Raw genomic sequence first — 20,369 nt, 5'->3', positions numbered from 1 at the left:
TCCCGGCAGCTTGGACCTAAGAGGTCCAAGGACTTCACTTTTGCTGATAAAAGCTATACAAGCATCACCCACTGATGGGTTTTCCAGGGGTCTTTGCCATTCCATAACCTCCATTGGCTGCTTCACGAGGGACACAAGATCCTTGGAGGCTACTCTTCCTAAAAAAAAGACTTGGTTTAAGCACTGAGCTCACAGCTCCTGCTGAATGGGGCTTTAATTCCTGCTGGGCTACTGCCTGTGGGTGAAAACTTTAATTATAATTCCCTAAGGGAGAGGGAAAGGATCCAGCATCTGCAGCAACTGATGGAGAGAGGTAAGAGCATCTACAGTGCTGCCTGGGATGGGGACAGGATATAAGGAGACAGGGAAAGCCAGCTCAGAACAGAATTCCTGAGCATCCCTCACCCCAGGAGTGATGGTTTGCTTGATCTCAGTAAGATGATGGCACTGAGCAGGTTCTCCTAGAGCTTCTTCTCTCCCATCCCCTTTCCATGTCCTGCCATCAGAAACTCCAGCTGCTCATCTGGGAATGCTCCCAAATGTCCCGGACTAAGGACAGCAGGATTGGCCCTGCTGATGCCTCCCTAGGAAAACAAAAAGGCTTAATAAGGCAGCTTCATTAATCACTAACGAGCTGCTGCCCTCCCTGCAAAGGAGGGCAGGCCCAGGCTGCTTCCTGCCTACTCGGGGCTGGCCCTGCTGTCAGAGTCCAACACTGCTGTGACAGCACTCCCTGCCTTTTATGCTGATGGAGCAGGGGAGGGGGAAGAGGCACCAGAGCCTCCTTGCCTGTGTTAATGGGTCAGTCAGTGTTTTGCTTTGGGATTGTTTTTGTTTGTAAAGATAATAAATCAATCCAAGCCCCAGCTTTGTCCCTCTCACCACATCCACCGGCATTTCCCTGCGTGGAGGGAGATGCCCTCATTCTGTCACACCCTATGGACAACACCAGGAGCATCCCTGAACCATCTCAGGAGTCTGGTACAGACCTCAAAGCCAGGGGGACCAAAGAGTCAGAGAAGACCAGGCTGGAGATGAGCTGGAGCTTTGGGAGGGTCATGGAGAAAGCTGGAGCTCCCAGCCACCCCCATTGGCTCTGTCCCTGGGGTGAGGTGACAGAGGACAGGGAATGGTGGCCACAGAGGGGCCCAGGCTGGTGCCTGAGGCTCGTTTAAGGAGAAACAAACTTGTTTCTGATTTGTACAAAACTGCTTTAATGACAAAACAGCTGAAAATACCTTTGGGTGCATTTCTGGTGCCATCAAACATCCCGTGTGCGATTCCCAGGCCACTCCCAGGCCTGGGAGGATGAGGGACTTCTCAGGCACCTTCTCCCAGTGCAGCACATCCCCAGGGAGGGGTCTGTCCTCGAGACACACAGAAATCCCCTTCAAGACCCTCCTCTAAGGACAGTTTTCCTTCCAGCCACTCGAGTGTGGGCTGGAGATGCCTGTGTGACGTGCTCTGGCTTTGAGGCTCCTCATTTCGGGAGCGATCCCATTGCCACCACCCTTCCCATCCCTGCAGCAGCAGCAGCTTCAGGAAACGGCGCTTCCAGACCGGAGCCAGCCCGGCCAAGTCCCTGAGACACTGGAGAAGGTCTTGATGGGTGCTGATCCCAACGAGGGGGTTGGAGAAAGGAGAATCCAAACCTCAGCAGCCGCTGGGTGACGGGGCGAAGAAATACACGGCCAGGAGGATGAAGTAAACCATCACCAGCACGGTGCCTGGGGCAGACCGAGAGGGGTGGGAGGGAGTTACTCCCTGGAGCAAGGAGGGGCATGGGTTTAAGACCTGCTGTGGTCTGGATTAGCCCCCTGTAGAGGACTTCCATGGTTCTCTACAAAATGTCCATTGAAAGGGAATTTAAAACTTTTTAAAGAGGGAAATGGGAGTAATCACCCCCGCTTGGAGCTGCTGCAGGAGGACAACTCCAAGATGGTCAACCAAGACCCCTGGATCACTGGTCACCACACACCAAGAGCCCCAAAAAGCAGATGATCCCAGGGTTGGAGCCAGGACCCCACATCCCAGGGGATACAGGGATGCACCAAGTCCCACAGCAGCCCTGTGGGAGGTGGTCACCTTGGAAATAGTCACATTTGCCATCCATGAAGATGTAGTTCATGAGCACCACGCTGAACATGCTGGCATAGACGTGGAGGTCGCTGAAGACAAGCGTGAAGTTGGTCGGCTGCGAGGAAGAGGATTTGGGGTTTATGGCCAGCCAGGGCAACCCCACACTGACTCTGTCTGGGGACTTGTGTGTCACCCCTTAAACCCCCTCTGTCACACGTCCCCAGGGTGGGGACAGCAGCAGGAGACACCTGACCCCACTTCCCCTGCACTGAGCAGAGGGGAGACACTGGCAAGGGCAGCTGTGTCCTTTCCATGTCCCACGGACACCGTGTCCCCAGCCCTGCTGCAGGAGGTCCCCCCAGGAGCTGTCCTGGGGCTACTCACATAGAAGATGGTGAAGAGCACCAGGATGGGGATCTGGAGCATGCAGACCTGCACCGCGATGCAGTTCCCAATCTCGATGCTGGGGAGGAAAGACAAGGGCCAAGCAATGGGTCCCTGGGTGAGGAAATCCCAAACCACAGAGCCCATCCCAGTTCTGACACCATTTTTTGGATGACTAATCTCCTTGAGGACAAGCTGACACAGACTCTGACCCACCAGTGGCTGGGCAGCCCATCATGGGCACCAAGGCACAGTGATGGGACTGGGACAGGGCACAGGAACCACCCCAGAACTCATCCTTGGAGCCATCTCACCTCAAGCTCAGATTGTTCTGCAGGGCAAACTGGATGCCATTGACAATCTCCGGCAGCTCAGGCACCATTGCCAGCACGGTGACACCAATGAAGTACTGCAGGGAAGAGGTGACATCAGCCCAGGCCTGACCACATCCAAGCCCTGGCCAACTGTGCAAAGCATCTCAAGCATCTTTCCCCCAACTCCTTTTGGGGCTCCAACTGCAGCCAGGGCAGGTCCCCATGCTGGTCCTTGGGGACAGCCAGAGCCAGCTCACCTGTGAGATGGTGGAGTTGGTGAGGATGGGGCTGATGTGCTCCGTGGCCAGGTCAGCACAGGCTGACATGCAGAGGGTGGAGAGCAGGAGGATGACCAGGGCCCGCCAGCGGGACCAGTGGACCACGGCGCTGTGGTGGTGGCCAGGCACTGGGGAGAGAGCAGAGACGTGTGGGACACTCCAGAGCAGTGACAAGAGCCGGCCCCGCAGCCAGGACATTTGGGGACACTCACTGTGACAGTCGCTGATGTGGATGTCGTAGATGTGTGTGTGGGTTTTGAGGGTGAAGAAGAGCCCGACGAGGTAGGCAGCAGGGAGCAGGATGGACACCGTGTACACCAGGGGTCTGTGGGACACAGGTGACACTGTCAGTGCCACCAGGGTCTGGCATGGAGACCCCAGGGGACTTCCCCTGGGGATGAGGAAATGGGGCACGGGGTCATTGGGGTGGAGAAGGGCCCTGGGAGGGATGCAGGAACACAATCAAACCCAGGAGGTGCCACCCCAGTGTGGGGACAGCTCTGTCCCCGCTGCAGTGGACACTCACTGGACGTGGCTGTAGTAGAGGGTGCCGTTGTTGTCCATCTGCAGAGAGAGTGCCTGTCAACAGGGATACGGGGGACAAGGGACAGCCCCAGTGCCACCACCCAGCACGAGAGCCAGGGGGGCTCAGAACATCCCTGACCCCAAATTCCCCCTGTTGGGCGTCCAGGTCCCCACTCACCAGGTCAAAGTGACAGTTGTGGCAGAGGTAGTGGCCCAGCGGGTTCTGCGTGACGTTGTGGCACTCGCCACAGACCAGCTTCCCGTACACCTTGGAGAAGAGCGTTGGGGCAAAGACACCTGCAGGGACAGGACGTGGAGCAGGCACCCACCCTGGTGGGACACCCAGACCTGGGGACACCCCCGTCCCCAACTCACCTCCCACGGAGAGGAAGAGCAGGGCCGAGCTGACGCCCGCAGAGCGGCTGTTGAACCGCTGCTCCTGGTGCCGGATGCCCCCGATCACCATGCACAGACCCTTGGGGATGGAGAAAACACGCCCCAAAGAAATCCCCCTTCAGTGCTTTGCTCGCAGCACCCTCCCAGCTCTCAGTGCCACCCGTCTCACCGGCACAAAGAGGACACAGCCCACCAGCGTCCCTGTCAACGCCGACTTGACCACCTCGGCGTAGCAGCGGTTGCCCTCACGCGAGCCCTTGATGAGGGCAGTGATGTAGAAGGTGAGCTCGGTGATGGAGCCGAACGTGGCGTTCACCACAGCTCCCACCGCGAAATTGCTCTGGGCCGAGATGCTGGAGAGGAGGAAAAGGGTGTCAGCAGGGCTGAAGCGTCCCCACTTTGCCACCAAGTGTCCCCCGTCACCACTCACCTGGCGATGGCCATGCCGATGTAGTAGGAGAGGGGCATGATGGAGAGCAGGGCCAAGGTGAACTTGACGGCGGAGCCGGTCAGGTGGTTGGGGCTGTCCACGTAGCCCAGCACCAGCGTCACCAGCACCAGTGGCAGCAGGTCTGGGGGGGCCAGTCAAGGACACAACAGAGCGGGGTGGATTTGGGGTCACTCCCCACCCATCCCTCTCCAGCTCCCAGAAGGATACTGACGGCGAAGACGTTGATGCCGTCCACGGCGTATTTGTAGTAGTAGGGGTTGGCGGCACGGTAGCAGCAGAGAATCACCTCTCCCTCCAGAGGCACCTCTGTCTGCAGAGGGACACGAGGGTCACCCCCAGCCCAAAATCCCCCCTGGAGCGGGGTGTGGGACCCAGACCCTGCCCAGAGTCACTCACCATCCTCAGGCGCCGGATGAGCACCCGCTCCGGGGGCAGCGGCAGGACGCGGGAGGTGGTGCGGGCGCTCAGCTTGGCCACAGGGATGAGGACGATGAGGAGCCACGCGGTGACACACACGAGCCCGTGGGCCAGCAGCAGCACCGGGTAGCCCAGGCACAGCCACACGGCGGTGCTGGCATGGTGCTGTTAACAGGAGGTCACCTTCAGGGACTGACCCCCAAAACGCTGGCCCCAGGGGAGGGAAGGTGACCATGGGCACCTTCCCCAGCACGCTGGGGGCTCCAGGGGTGATGACACGGGGTCCAGCAGGGGCTCACCCAGTATCCAGCGCCCTCCCAGCACCGTGGGCGCCAGCGGAGCGGTGTGGGACCCCCGAGCAGGGCTGAGCTCTCCCCCACGCCAGCCTCACACGCCTGATGGGATTTGGGGACCTGGGGAGAGGGGGGATGTCAGGGTGTGCACAGGGCACCCCAAGACCCCCCCAGCAGATTCCCAAGGCACCCTTACCTCCACTTTCTGGATCACTTTGCCAAAGGGCCAGAGGAAATACCCGGCCAGGTCCCAGCAGAGCCTCCCTGTGGGGACACAACCATCAGTGTCCCTTCCACCTACAGGGACATTCCATGGAGAAGGGACCCAGGAGACCCCAACACCCACTGGTGCAGTTCCGAGCTCATCCAGCCCTCACATGGGGGTCCCAAATGTGGAACTCACCATAAGGAGCCCCCATGACGGTGATGAACATCACGGCAGCCATGAGGACGTAGAGGAGCGAGAGCCACCAGCCAAAGAGCAGCAGGTAAAGGACATTCCCACACGTCAGTGTGGACCCTGCAGGAGGGAAGGCACCAGGTGGGACCATTGCCACCTGCAGCTGCCCAAATCCACACTGGGTTGTCCCCAAGGCCACCCACCTCCAGAGCCTCGGATGACGTTGAGGTCAGAGTAGAGCTCCTTGACGATCTCCGATCGGTCCTCCCAGGGCCGCGCTGTCACGTGGCTCTTCCATTTCTTGAATCCAAACTGCAGAGAGAGGGTTTTTTTGGGGGATGAGTGAAGAGCAAGAAAATGAAAACCCATTACAACCCCCCCAGAGCACCCATGGGTGCCCCCACCCACCTTGTAGTTGTTGGAGAGCTTGTTGGCCTCCACGGCGTTCTCGGCCGTCAGGGTGGTTTTCACCACGCAGCTCTCGCACACCTCCTCCGAGTGCTGCTGGCAGCAGGACGGGGTGGACATGGCTGTGGGTGACACGCAGGGTCACAGGGGGTGTGGGACCCCCCCAGGGCCCCACATCCAGCCCAACCCACAGCCACCCTACCTGGGGGGACACGGGGACGGTGCAGGTGGCAGCCCAGCTCTCCCAGGTCCCCCTGCACGTTGTTGATGGCAGCGCAGTGCCGGTCGCAGAGGGAGCCCCGCCGGGGCCCGTCGCTGTCGCCGCGGGAATCGGGGACCTTGGGAGCATCTGCGGGAGCTGTCGGAGTCACGCTGGGGCCATGTCCCCACAGCCTGCCCGGACTCAGTACGGCAGGACAGCCAAGTGCTGCTGTGCTGGGCTGTCACCTCGGTCCGCAAACCCCGCAGGGGGAACACGGAGCTCCCAGGGCGGTACCCAGGGGATGTTCAGGAGAGGAGACCCCACCAGCGCCCGGTACGTGGCGGGGATATCGCGCTCGGTACCCGGTGTGTGGGTCGGGAAGGGTGCGACCCACCGGTGCCCAGGGATGGGGGAACCCCCTCCGGTGCCCACCCCACCTCCCCCAGCTCACCGGGCGTGTCCTGCGCGCAGCAGCGGCGGCGGCGACCGGGCTCGGCGTCAGTGGCCATGGCGAGAGCAGCAGGTGCAGAGCGGGTGGTCCCGGCCCGGCCCGGCCCGCCGGAATTTAACGGGCGGGGCCGGACATGCGCGCCCCCGGGAGCCGCCCCCATCCCCGCGGGGGGGGCCGGGCCGCCCCCGCCGCGGGTGGGATGCACCTGGTAACGGTGCGGGAATAGGGGTGCGCGGGGATCGGGGTGCGCGAGGATCGGGGTGCGCGGGGATCGGGATGTGCGGGGATCGGGGTGTGCGGGATCGGGGTGTGCGGGGATCGGGGTGCGCGGGAATAGGGGTGTGCGGGGATCGGGGTGCGCGGGAATAGGGGTGCGCGGGGATCGGGGTGCGCGGGGATCGGGGTGCGCGGGAATAGGGGTGCGCGGGGATCGGGGTGCGCGGGGATCGGGGTGTGCGGGAATAGGGGTGCGCGGGGATCGGGGTGCGCGGGGATCGGGGTGCGCGGGTGTTTTGGGTGTGCGCAGGTGAGAGGATGCAGAGATTGAGTTGTGCGGGGTGGAAAGGGATGCGCAGGGACAGAGATGTGCGGAGATGCGGCGCGTGGAATAACGGGGTGCAGAGAGAGCGGGGTGCGCGGTATATGGGGATACACAGGTGAGGGGGTGCAGATATTGGGGTGCCGGGAGGCACAGGGATGTGGGGTGTGTGGTATATCGGGGTGCCCCGGAATTGGGGTGCACAGTGTATGGAGCATGCGCAGGGATCAGAACGAACAAGATCTGGGGTGTGCCGTGTATTGGGGTGCACGGGCAGCAGGGGGTGTGCAATGTTGGGGTGCACAAGGAGGGGGTGCACGGGCAGCAGGGTCTGTGGTGCAGAATGTGAGCAGGAATGGGGTGCACAATGAACTGGGGTGCACAGGGTGTCAGGGGGCACCAGGACTGGGGTCTGTACTGGGAGTGGGGTGCAGAGTGCATTGGGATGTGTGGTGTACTGGGGTGCACGGGGAGCAGGGTGGATGGGGTATTAGGGGGCGCAGGGACTGACTGGGGTGTGGGATATATTGGGGTGCACAGAGAGTGGGGTTTGTGATGTGTTGGGGTGTACAGGGAGCAGAGCACGCCGGGTATTGGGGTGCACAAAGACTGGGAGGTGTGATGTATTGGGGTGTGGGATGCATCGGGGTGCACAGGGACTGAGGGGTGTGAAGCACAGAGTATTGGGGTACAGAGGGACTGGGGTGTGTGACCTATTGGGGTACAGGACTGGGATGTGTGATCTGTTGGGGTACAGAGGGACTGGGGTGTGTGACCTGTTGGGGTACAGGATTGGGATGTGTGATCTATTGGGGTACAGAGGGACTGGGGTGTGTGATCTATTGGGGTACAGGACTGGGGTGTGTGATCTGTTGGGGTACAGAAGGACTGGGGTGTGTGATCTATTGGGGTACAGAGGGGCTGGGGTGTGTGATCTGTTGGGGTACAGAGGGGCTGGGGTGTGTGATCTGTTGGGGTACAGAGGGACTGGGGTGTGTGATCTATTGGGGTACAGGACTGGGGTGTGTGACCTGTTGGGGTACAGAGGGACTGGGGTGTGTGATCTGTTGGGGTACAGGATTGGGGTGTGTGACCTGTTGGGGTGCAAAAGGATCCATCTGGAGGCTCTGTGGGAAGAGGCTGTGCAGGATCCTGGGAGCACAGAGGGATATGGAGTTCTGGGGACCCCAAAAACATGCAGGCTCCTGGGGCTGCAGATCCCAGGGCACCCAAGGGTGTCCTATGGGATGGGCTCATCCTGAGGATCCCCACTTTTTGGTGAAAGAAGGGATTTCTGCACTTCAAGGTTTTAGAATGTGAGACTAATGGACCTCAGGGGGCTCTGCTGCCCTTGAGGAGGGGAGTTTTGGGGTAAAACCCAGCTAAATCTGGTTCTTGAACATTCCTCTGTGGTACATGGATGGATGTGGTGAGCTGAACGCAATAAAAACTCCAAAAAGCGTTTGAAAAAACAAACTCATTTAATACAAGAACCAAATGAGCCATTTTGTTACCAGTTCCTTGGAAAAACTCAGGTCCCCCAGGAGAGAGAGACAGAGTCACCAAAACCAGTCAGTTCACACCAAAAAACAGCAAAGTTCCAAAAATTCCTCTTTCCCCCATCAGTAAAAAATACAGTACAATGATTCCATGTGTTTATGGTCCTATATACACTGCTAAAATACTCATTTACCAGAATTTACAAGTTCTCCCCCTGCCCCTTAGAGAAATTTGACAAATATTGATTGATCCTTCCTTTGAAGCAAATCCAAGTGCTTTTACCAAAAAAGGTACATTCCCAAAAACCTGTGGGTGTGTAGGGCCTGGTTTCCCACCAAGGTGCATAAAGCTCCCAAATTAGGTGGTGATTAGTGAAAAAAGCTGAAGGAAAATTAAATTCAAAAGCAAAGGCAGGTGAGAGTTGGTGGCAGTGAAGGTACCTGGGGAGTTCAGAGCTCACAAGGCTCCCTAAGAGGGGAGGCCACGCTGGTTTTGTACAAAACAATGAAAACAAAAATGGAAAATAAAAGTAAAATTCTTATTTACTGAATTCAGCAAGACAAACATGGTTTTGTCCTTCCTTTTCAGCTGCAAGAACATCTTGAGGGGTCAGAAATCACAATTACACCAATAATCAGGGATAAAAATAATTGGTTTTTATCATACGGAATAAAATGAAGCAAAACTGAGTCTGAGCTTCTGGATTTGGAATGTCTTGGATCCTGAAGTTGTCCAAGTTGCTTTGTCCTTCCAAGTGCTCACAGCTGTGCACAGCCTTGGGGAGGCTGTTCCAGCTGCACCTTCAAAGGAGGTTTGGTTGGTTTGGTTTAGTCTGAGATCAGTGAAGCTCAGTTTCAACAGGACTGGTTGAGGTGAGGAGCAGGAAGGAGAACTCCTGCCTGGAGTTCATTCACAGGAGCATTTCCACAGTGAAATATTCTATGGAATGCCTTGACAAAATCCACACGGGAATTAGAGGCACTTCCTCCCTCTGTCCACAAAGCTGAGCTTTAATGATCCTGTTTTGTAGCAAATGCATGTTTAAATCAAAGTTCATCCCTCGGAGCAGCGCTGTCCTCCAGAGCTGCGTCCCGTTATTCCCCAAAGATCCACAGGACGTTGACTCCTGATAAACCCAGATTTACACGCCTGCAAAAGCCAAAGGGAGCACAATTAAAAGCTGCTGTTAATTCGATTTTAACACCATTCATTATCACCCCACTGTGGTGGTTTTGGTCTGACACCGTTCCCATCCTGTTCCCATGGGCTACCTACCCCAACATCCCAGATTCCTTTGTCTTTATGATGTACAGGAACATCAGCAAGGTGTGGAACATGTTGTTCCTGCCCTGGAGCACACGGAGAGAAATAAGGATTTAGAAATCAAAACAAGTAAAAACCTCAGCATTTTCCTAGTTTGGAACTTCCCCTCGGAATTTACACTGGCCTCAAGGGGTGACATCAGTGACATCACCCACCAGGGACTGTGATTTGGGGTTTTACAATGAATTGGCAGAAAATTAATAAGAGGAAGATCCTGCTTAGGAACTCCTGTCTCCTGAACAGACACCACAGGTAGTACTCAGCAGCAGAGTACCATGTGCTGGGCAAAGACCAAGCTGAACCAGCCTCTGTGCAAATGGACAAAAACGTGTCTAGGATTTAAAAAGACCCCAGATCAGCCCTGGAAATGATTCCTGAGAGCAGGAGGAGAACAAACCCCCATACCTTGGGCAGGCTGTAGACGTGGCACTCGTAGATCAGCTCGTAGTGGGGTGGGTTGATGCTGCTCTGGTAGATGCAGAACACGTTTTCATTTGAAGTGTCTGAATTAAAAGTTAATTAAAAAAACAGATTTCAGAGGTGCTGCTGTGATCCCAGAGGAAAAGAGCCCAGGCCAGCGCAGTACCTGGTTTATCTGGAGTCTGGATGAAGTGTTGGGAAGTGAAGGTTTTGCCATCGGGATACTTGGGGTGAGGCGGGAGCCTGGAGTCCAGGTAAGTGCAGAACACGTGCATCAGGATCTGGGCAATCACAACCAAATCTCACTGGAATGGCCCCAAAACCCAGCAGCTTCCTCCCCGTGACCCCAGGAGTTAATCCCAGTCTTTGATAATCTGTGCTTACAATGCTGGCTTAACCCCAGGCTTAGGAGCAGCTACATGCCTAAATCACCAATTCCAGATTTGGCTGAGAACAGCAGAGGAGCTCAAAAAACAGCTCTGCCCACCCCAAACCCAGCAAGGAAACTTCTCCCTTTCCCTCATGAAATCACTGGGAAAGTCTGGGCTGGCCACCAGTCTTAGGAGTGCCAAAATTGAGAAATAAAGTCCTGGGATGAGCAGCCAGAAAACCAGAGGCAGCCTGAGGGTTGTTTCAACCCTTTCTGGAGAGTTCTTACTATTTTATGTGGGTAACATCAGCAAATTGTCTGTGATCTGGTGCTTTCTGTGTTCCTTATACCCAACAGGAGCTGTTTGACAGGAAGAAGTGGATTTGCTGGGAAAAAAATGCCACAAATCTTAAAGAATCTGGGAGATGCACCTTGGACCTCACAGCATTTTATTACCCAAAATTAAGAAAAATGTGAAATTGTCTATTTTTTTTTCCAATAGCCTTAAATTAATGTCAAAACTTCTTTATTTGCACTTTTGAGCTGTTCCTGTTTATCAGGACACTGAGAGCTGCTCCATAGCTGGACAATTCCAAATATTTAACCACGTTCCCAACCAGAAAATCAAACCCTATTTCAAGGTTGATTTTCCACTTCCAGCAATGCAATCTCTTTAATTATCCAGCAGCAAAGCTGCAAAGCTCCGTTTTCTGATTTTCCCATGTTCCTCAAAGACTTCCTGGCTGCTCCCTCCAAACCCTATCCCAAAATCCAAGCAGCTTTAAGATCCAGGTGTCCCTGGAAACTCACCGAGGAGTCGGTGGGAAGGTCCGTGTCCCATTTCCGGCCCTTGAAATCCCCTCCTCCGTTCCATCGGAAGGAGCTCATGCATCCTCCCTGGGAAAGCTCTGGAATGACAACAGTTATTCACTTCCTGGGGGTTGGAAATACATCTAAACAAAGGGGGCTTGTAGAAAATGGGAAAAATTCAAATTGCTAGGGAAGATATTGATAAAGGGGGGAAAGTTAAAGGATGATTTTTGTTGGTAGATAATGAAGCCATTCAATCCCTTTGCACCCTGAGCAGGCAGGAGGAAATTGTGGAATGGTTTGGATAGGAGGGAAACTGAAGGATCATTCACCCCCTGCCCTGGCAGGGACACCTCCCACTGTCCCAAGGCTGCTCCAAGCCCTGTCCAGCCTGGCCTTGGACATTCCAGGGATGCAGGGGCAGCCCCAGCTGCTGTGGGATACAGAGCCAGTAAGTTCACTGCAGTATGGAAAAGTCTGGCAATCAGAACAGCAACACCACGAACCTCTGATCCTTTCCACCAGATATTCCTGGTTTGGGGTGAGATCCAAGTACTGCACCAGAGCGTTGAGGGTCGGGATGAGCGGGGCTTTCACCAGGGCTGCCTGTTTGAGGCTGCTGATGCTGGCTTCTGCAACACAGGAGGCTCGGCCTCAGCTGGGGCACGGCCAGCTGCCCTGCTAGGCTGGAAACACGGACAGCCCACACCACCCCGAACGTCAGCTCACTTACTACAAAGTAGCACAAATCTCCTTCACATCAGCTACAAGGAACCAACTTAAGAGCAGTGGGAGAGAAACAAAGTGAAAATAAAAGCAGCAGCTACCTGTTTTTTAAGCACCTTGCAACAGTAGCTTTTAAGAAACACTCCAAGAACAGTCCAAACAAAATAATTTAATTACAAGCCACCACATCAAATCCACTTCTCAGTTAACTTAAAACAACAGGAGAAGCAGCTGCTGCAGAATCCTAACCTGACTTGAAAAACAGAACTGCAATTCATTAGAATTTTTAAAAAAAATGATAGAATTTTAAAAAACACAGTTCTTTCAGAAAGTGGGTGATTTGAAGGAAGGATTTGAAGGAAGAACTTGGGAAAGCACATAGCAGTGGAGACAGTGAGACTTTTGGGAGACACGGAGAATTTACAGCACATCTTTGAAATGCTTTCTGCCTGATTAATAATCAATTATTATTAATGATAATTTGAGCTGTAAAATTAAGTTTATGGGAGGAAAATGAGAAATTTAAGAATTTTACCCAAGTGTCCAAGCATCGATATTTATAGAAGTATTATGGAAAATGTTCCCAGCTTAACAAAATGCAGGAGGTGGAACAAAGACAATATTAAAAGAGAGCAGAAATGGAACAAAATTATTTCCCAGACCAAATTTATGTTACTCCCATTCCAAGGGAATTCCCAGGCTGCTGATCCTACCTCCAATCTGCAGTTCTGGACAGCCCATCCTCCTCAGCTGAGTGCTCACAGATTCCATCTCTTCCACCAGTGGCACCAGAATGGTGTCATTGATCCACTGGGAAGGAAAAAGGGGAAAATTCAAGCTCAGAAGCAACAGGAATGTTTAATAAACCCCTCAGTTTACACCCTATAATCATCCCCACCACAACCACAAAGCAGTTTAACAGAAATACTGAAGCCAGTCAAGGAGGGAAATAATTTAATTTAATTATCAAGCCAGGCAGATTTTAAGTGACCCTTTAACAACTTCTGAAAAAGCAGAAAATTCCATGTACAGGAGTTGGGAATACCCATGTGTACCAGGTAAAGCTTTTGTGGACAATGAAGAAAGGGGATTATGAATCACAGCCCTCCAAACAGACTGACAGATCCAGTCCCTCTCCTGTTTGGTTCAGGATAGCAGGGAGATGATAAATTTGTGGGATTTGTGTGTGACAGACCACCCCAACCCTCAGACAGGCACTGCAACCCTTCCCATCTCAGGCACAGAGGACATGGAGGCATTTTCCCACTCCACTTGGAATTCCTCAGAGAGGGACTTACATTCCTGAATTTTGCTGTCCAGGAATCCATGTGATCCAGGAGCTGCCGGTTCATTGTCACCCGTGCCCAAACCTATGGAAAGGTTTAGCAAATCCAGATGAGAACCTCACAGAACCCAGAGTTCTCAGGGTCTGTGACTATTCCTGCTGCTTGCAAAAGAAAGGAGTTGGCTGAATGCTGGAGGACTTTTTTTCCCCCACATTCCTGACCCAGCTCAAATCCAAACCTTTGCACGAAAGTACATTTTAAAATCCCATTTCTCCCTCTTGACTTTTTTTTTTTTTTTTTTGGTGGAATTTACCTCTTCTGCAGCCTGTTTGGAGCTCAGATCAGCTTCATCCTTGTGTGCAGAAGGAGCCTGGGACCTGCAGGCCAACTGATACTGGAACTTCCTCAGGATCTGTGCGTGGTCTGCCATGGAGCGGCTGTAGTTCCAAAATGTTGGGCTGCTGGAGGGAGAGCTGGAATCTGAGCTTCCTGGAAAGATTCATTCATTAAGAAGTTCAGTTCAATTATTGCCAAGTAATTCTGGATAAACAGCAGGGGACAGCAGGTCAGTGTGAGTGAATACACTGAAGTCACTCTGCAGAAACACTGCATTTACCACTATCTTGATTGTCCCAACTCAGAACAAAAACTTACTGGGTGTAGTTCATCCCTTTTATCCTTATCTTGATTGTCCCAATCCAGGAGAAAAATGTACTGGACTCAGCCCCTTTATCTGAAATCACCTGGACAAAATCCCCCTCTTATCAAGGTGATCTTATCTCAGTCCATTACAGCCACCAGCTGCTGCAGAGATAATTCATCAGCATTCCCATGCTTAGATCCTGATCCAAGGAAAAACTGGAGCAAAATTGCCTGAAGGGGAAACAACGGGGCTCTACCTCACACCCCAATTCCTGAAGAGGAGCAGGACCTTTGCCAAGCTCACAGGTGATCCATAAACAAATGGTACATTTTTACTGGTACTTCTCCCATCACAAAAGCCAACACTGGATACAACCAACACCTCTTCCCTTGCAAGGTTTTCCCAGCAAATGCCCCAGTTTACCCAATTGAACTCGGTGCTGTTTCTCCTCCTCGTTCCTCAGGAAGGTGTCCAGGGATTTGACATCTGTGATACAGTCGTCTTTGTAGGTGGAATTGTTGTACAGAATGGGGGAGAATCGGTAGTGAGACCTTATCCCACCGCTGTCCACAGGCCCCACGCTCATGGAATAGGGAGATCCATTGGGAGAGTGGCTGAAGCTGGAAACCTTGGGAGAAAACAACAACAACAAAAAACTTAATTTCTTTTCATTTACGAGGTTAAAGCTATGCCATTGGGATGTGTCCTGGACATTACCTTAGTGTAGCTGCTGCTGGGTGAGTAAGTGACAGAGGTGCTGTGCGAGGGGCTGGTCCCTGGCAGAGCCTGGAGCTGGGGGCTGTAGCCACTGAGGCAGCTCCCAGAGAACTTGGGGCTGGCGCTGGGCGAGCGGGAGGGGCTGTAGCTCAGCACACACTGGCCCTGGATCGGTGGGGACGGCGTCAGGGACAGCACTCGCTTGGCCGCTGGCTCCCGTGGAGGGCTGGTTTGTACAGCTGCAAGGGAAGGACCAGCAGGGTTAGCCAAATTGCTAACCTAAATTGCTTTTTAATTTTATAAAATGTTTAAGGCAATTTTAGAGATGTTAAAAGGGGACGCTGAAAACCTGGTCCCTACAGAACTCAGATAAAACTGAGTCCTGTGAGCTCAGCTCGGAATAAATCCTGCTTGGGGGGCTTCTCTAATATTCCATCAGCTCCTCCACCTGCCCACTGCTCTCATCCTTACCACACTAATTCATGTCTCAATTATCTAAAACACAATTAGCACCACCTCAAATGGCCATAAACTAAACCCCAGCACGAGGAACAACACCGAGCCCAACTCCTGGCCCTGCACAGGACAACCCCGAAGGCCCAGCTCAGCTTACAGCTCTTGTCAGGAGATAATTCAGAATAAAGAATCCAGCACTGGAGAAACAACAATAAGACCATGAAAAAGAATAAAAAGAGGGTTTATTCCCCACCTGCCTTGCGCAGCCAGCCCATGATCTGCTGGCTGGGACTCGTCACCAAGCTGGTTGGTGCTGCTGTGTAGGTGAAGTACCTCCAGAAATCAAACAGGGCATTGAGGCTGAACAGGGCTGCCAGGGCAAATTCTGCAAAAAAACACACGAGTTTCTGTCATGGTTTGAGCAAAAATTACATTATTTGCAAAATCAGGCTATGTCTATTTAAATAAGGTCATTATTAGTGCTGCCAGTCTGGAGAAATATCCAAGATTTCTTCACTTTCTTAGGCAAGAACTGTTGGAGATAACTTTCCTCACTGTTGAAATTAATGTATACGTTTTAAAGTTTAATTTTTAAAATAGGATTGATATTTTCCAAAAAGGAAATCTCATGATTCTTGCTTCTTTCCATCCTCTTTGACAGAGCTTAGAGTTTCCTCTTCTGAAACAGACTTGAATTGTTGTAAAATTTCACCCACACCCAGAGCTCAACACAGCAGGAAAATAAATCTAAGGCTCCCTAAAGCCTTAGTCCACACATTAAGAAAGATTTCACACATTAAATAAGTCCTTCCTGCCCTTTCAGGACAGAGAAAAAGCTGTTAACACTCCTTATCTGCCACTAAAAAGGATGGAATTCCAGCAGTTTCAAGGGAGATCACAGAAAGCAAAATTTGGTTTAATACTCAAACAGAAAAAAAACCCCACCTGCCTTAAAAACGACCTCCCAGCAATAAAAATGAGTAAAAAACAATCCTGACATTTGATTTAAATGCTGCAACCACTCACCAATGTACCAGAGGGGAAAGCAGGTGATGTTGTAATATGTGCTCAGGAGTTTCCCAGTCCTGAAAAGCAAAACAAGAAGGGAGAATTTAGCAGAAATTCTGGGGGATATTAAGGGCTCCACACGGTGGAATCTTTGCTGGTTTGAATCAGATGGAACAATTAACTTACATTTCAGTGTAGATCATGCCTGCTACAGATATATTGAGGAGCCCCCAGGCCAGCACCACCTTCCTGGTCTCAGCCTGTTTCCTCATCTTCACAGCCAGGTCGATGAGGGAAGTGTCTGGACTCTTATTCGGTGTCATTGTCTGTGAGAACACAGGGAAAAGGCAACATCTGTGAGTTTTTAATCAGCAGGAAGATTTTCAGCCAGGTTTCTGTGGAACACTGTCCATCTTCCCCCCTCATTTTTGAGTAATAATGTCTTTCAAAAGGCTGAGGGAAAGCTCCTGCCTCCTCCGGGCAAGAGCAGTGTTTTTAGTGAAAATTCTCACTTATTTCAGTAGGTAACAGAGTATTTTCTGCCATTTTAAACCCACAGATTTTATTTCCTCCTTTATGCCCAGTAACACCTTATGTGAAGGAGACAACCCTGTCACAGGCAGGCAGCCTTCACATCTCCCCTCAGACCTCAACCCCTTCCCCAAACCTCACCTTTCCCCCACCCCAAAGCTCTCCTCTCCCTCACCACAAACCTCTTCGATGATCCTCCTCCTCCTCAGACCTCTCTGATCACCCTCCCCAAATTTAAACTCTCCCGTTTTCAAACTTCCCCTCCTTCCCCACCCCAAGCCTCTGCTCCTCCCATTCCCCAAACCTCACTTCTCCCCCTCCTCACATTTCATCTCTGCAGACCTCACCGTGCTCCTCCTCAAACCTCTCTGATCCTCCTCAAACCTCTCTGATCCCCCCCAAACCTCTCTGATCCCCCTCCCCAAACCTCTCTGATCCCCCAAACCTCTCTGATCCCCCTCCCCAAACCTCTCTGATCCCCCCAAACCTCTCTGATCCCCCTCCTCAAACCTCTCTGATCCCCCTCCTCAAACCTCTACTCTCCCCCTCCCCGAACCTCCCTTCTCCCCTCCCAACCACCCTCCCCAAATTTCACCGCTCCCCCTCCCCAGACCTCACCGTCCTCCTCCCAGAGCTCGGCTGTCCCCCCGTGCCCAGATTTCGCCTCACCTCTCCGCAGATCTGTCCCGTTTCCCCCTCACGCCGGGCAGTTTTTTTCCCCTTTTCCCGCCGGGGATCTCGGCTCCCCTCACGCCGCCGCGGCCTCGCGCTCTCTGCGCCTGCGCGGGCGCTCGCGCCGCGTCACCGGCCGCGCCGGGGGAGGGGCAAAGGGGGCGGGCACTCGCGGGCGGGTTTTGGCGGGAAGGGCGTGAGGGGGCCGCCATGTTGGGGGGGGCGAAGGAGCCCTCACGGGCAGAATTTCGCTTTGTTTTGTTTTAATTTTTTCTGTGAAAAATGCACATTTTATGATTGGCTTTTCGCAAACGTTACAATGAATATCAGATGTGTAATGTTGGGAAGTTATGCTGTATTAATTCTCTCCAGTAGTGTGTTGAATGTATTTTTAGGTTATAATACAATGTGAAAATAGAAACTATACTATGTAAGATGCTTTTTAACTAGCTCAAGAAAGAGATGGGATAATCAAGGAATTCTTCACACAAAGATAACAATTACAGAAACCCCTAAATTTTCCAGAGGAGAGGAATTTATGGCTTTCCTTATCAACAGAAACGAACTTCTTCAAGCCTCACTTAGACTTGAAGGCACCTGGGGATTAACAGAAACTTTTTGACAAGTACCAGACAAATTTCTTTATATTTTTAATACTTTTATATTTTTAAATAAAATATATGCATAACCATGAAGTGTTTTGTATATGCAGCAGGCTATTGCTTTTAAGGTGATTCCTTTGTTCACAAGGCATGCTTGTCGTGGCTTAAGTGCCTGAGAGTAACTGGACGTCCATAATTCTTTGCTTTTTATTGTCTTGTAATTGTCTTAACTCTACATTTTTATTACTCTAATTGTATTACTATTTTTATAACCATTTTATTATTATTAAACTTTAAACATTTTAAAAACCAAGTGATTGGCGTTTTTCACATTTTTTTACTTGTCTTTGTAGCTAATGTGAAAAACGCCAATCACTTGATTTTAAAAATTTATAAAAGTTTAATTAAATTAAAATGGTTATAAAAATAATAATACAAGTATAGTAATAAAGGTTAGACGATTAGAGTTAGGACAATTAATGAGACAAGAGTTACAGCCCAGGCTGGGTACCTCTTTTTGGACAAAAATGAGCCAGGAAAAGGACCCCGTTAAAAGAGAATTTACTCCTTAAGAGGGGCAACCTGTTGCATATACAAAACACTTCATGATTATGAATATATTTTATTTAAAACAAGAAATTTGTCTGGTACTTGTCAAAAAGTTTCTGTTAATCCCCAGGTGCCTTCAAGTCTAAGTCAGGCTTGAAGAAGTTCGTTTCTGTTGATAAGGAAAGCCATAAATTCCTCTCCTCTGGAAAATTTAGGGGTTTCTGTAATTATTATCTTTGTGTAAAGAATTCCTTGATTATCCCATCTTTTTCTTGAGCTAGTTAAAAAGCATCTTACATAGTATAGTTTCTATTTTCACATTGTGTTATAACCTAAAAATACATTCAACACACCACTGGAGAGAATTAATACAGCATAACTTCCCAACATTACACATCTAATATTCATTGTAACATTTGCAAAAAGCCAATCATAAAATGTGCATTTTTCACACTCACCGAAACCATGGGGATAAATAAAACTCCTAACACCCCTTTTTAAAATGTTAGAGTATTTATTCTTGGCCGAGGTTTGTGTGTTTGGCTGACAAATTTCAGGCCTCCACATGAGCCCCAAAACCTTTTCACTTGTTTATACATTTTAACGGTGTTCATTGGTTCTAAATTTCATAGTTCTCTTCATTAATTACTATTGTAATAAATGTTCCCTGTTCATTTCCTCACTTTTTTTACTGATCTGGTCCAAATTATTTAGTAATTTTGTTATCTTATTTCTCAGACATGGAGTCTCCAGCCTTTCAGGCCTTAATTTCCTCTAATTTTCTGGTTATTCCAATATCCTTGAAGTGCCATAAATTTAAGATTCCCACAGTCTTCAAATTCTTTGGGTCTGTTCATTGAAGTTTGTCAGGGTTCATTTTAACAAACTTAATCGATTATTTAATGATCAAAGGAATAATAAAGGTCTGTGGAGAAGCTCTACTAGTGCTTTAAAAGTGGGTGCTGCTCATAAATAATTAAAATGACCAATTGAAAATTAGGAAAGTTATATAACTTCCAACACACGCCCAACTTTAAATTTTTTGTCCAGGTGTAACTTCGTATTTCTGCTCCGAAATGCTGTAAATGGAAAGGGTTGTGTGAGAATAACCCCTCAAATTTGAAGGCCTTGATTTCCTAATTTAAGGAAAACTGAGTTGGAAATGCATAGTTCCATTGCAGCCAGGGTTATTACACTGATATAAAGCCTCAGGTTTTCCTGACATAAAGCCTAAAGATTTTCCAGAATCATCAAAAAATATGGGTTCTGCTTCTACAATTAATTCTAAGTGTACACGTGGTAAGCCACATACTGAAATCCCTACTCATTCTTTATCCAGGGCATTTCCAAGGGGGATTAGGGACATGGAGGCAATCCATTGTTTACAGACATAAAAATTCCCTCATCAGTAATCCAAAATAAATTGGCGTTACAGCAAATTAACTCTGATTATCCAGGAGATGTGTTGCCAGTGGAGCCCTTTGCCATGCCAGTGAAATATTTCTATGAAAAGTTTCTGGGATTTTTTTTTTCCTAAAAATCACATGAGAGGCTACAACACTGGATCTTGGTTTGCATCATTGGAAGCAGCAACAACAAAGGGTCTGGATTTTACAAAAA

General features: G+C 50.8%; 2 protein-coding genes and 1 long non-coding RNA gene across 4 annotated transcripts; 1 reads left to right on the top strand and 2 right to left on the bottom strand.

Moving 5' to 3' along the window:
• Positions 1-763: 763 nt before the first annotated feature.
• Positions 764-6,786, bottom strand: LOC128808126 (uncharacterized). 2 transcript variants are annotated; one of them, XM_053978958.1, is made up of 20 exons: positions 6,599-6,786; positions 6,148-6,294; positions 5,946-6,067; positions 5,741-5,849; positions 5,541-5,657; positions 5,334-5,401; positions 5,144-5,257; positions 4,824-5,009; positions 4,635-4,737; positions 4,407-4,548; positions 4,146-4,329; positions 3,956-4,055; positions 3,759-3,877; positions 3,582-3,619; positions 3,268-3,380; positions 3,035-3,183; positions 2,778-2,872; positions 2,464-2,542; positions 2,086-2,194; positions 764-1,727 (listed from the first exon to the last, which is right to left on the bottom strand). In XM_053978958.1, exons 1-20 carry the CDS (start codon positions 6,756-6,758, stop codon positions 1,654-1,656), a joined length of 2,328 nt encoding a protein of 775 aa, XP_053834933.1. In that variant the 5' UTR covers positions 6,759-6,786; the 3' UTR covers positions 764-1,653. The 2 variants fall into 2 exon arrangements, with proteins under 2 accessions (XP_053834933.1, XP_053834932.1); XM_053978957.1 differs by having other exon boundaries at positions 3,759-4,055.
• A 1,810-nt stretch (positions 6,787-8,596) lies between these two features.
• Positions 8,597-17,678, bottom strand: TMEM209 (transmembrane protein 209). Its single transcript, XM_053978965.1, has 15 exons — positions 17,596-17,678; positions 16,582-16,721; positions 16,414-16,472; positions 15,641-15,772; positions 14,932-15,170; positions 14,638-14,842; positions 13,885-14,060; positions 13,584-13,655; positions 12,999-13,095; positions 12,066-12,191; positions 11,560-11,657; positions 10,546-10,660; positions 10,365-10,462; positions 9,912-9,985; positions 8,597-9,785 (listed from the first exon to the last, which is right to left on the bottom strand). The coding sequence occupies exons 2-15, from the start codon at positions 16,716-16,718 to the stop codon at positions 9,731-9,733; spliced, it is 1,683 nt and encodes a 560-aa protein (XP_053834940.1). The 5' UTR covers positions 16,719-16,721; positions 17,596-17,678; the 3' UTR covers positions 8,597-9,730.
• On the top strand, positions 9,948-11,187 carry LOC128808170 (uncharacterized). The gene is made up of 3 exons (XR_008437388.1): positions 9,948-10,211; positions 10,491-10,633; positions 11,107-11,187. It is a non-coding gene; the product is annotated as an uncharacterized LOC128808170 (long non-coding RNA).
• Positions 17,679-20,369: the final 2,691 nt, after the last annotated feature.

This window comes from Vidua macroura, chromosome 5 (assembly GCF_024509145.1).
Source record: "Vidua macroura isolate BioBank_ID:100142 chromosome 5, ASM2450914v1, whole genome shotgun sequence".
Lineage (NCBI taxonomy): Eukaryota > Metazoa > Chordata > Aves > Passeriformes > Viduidae > Vidua > Vidua macroura.
This window is presented reverse-complemented; position numbering and strand designations above follow the sequence as displayed.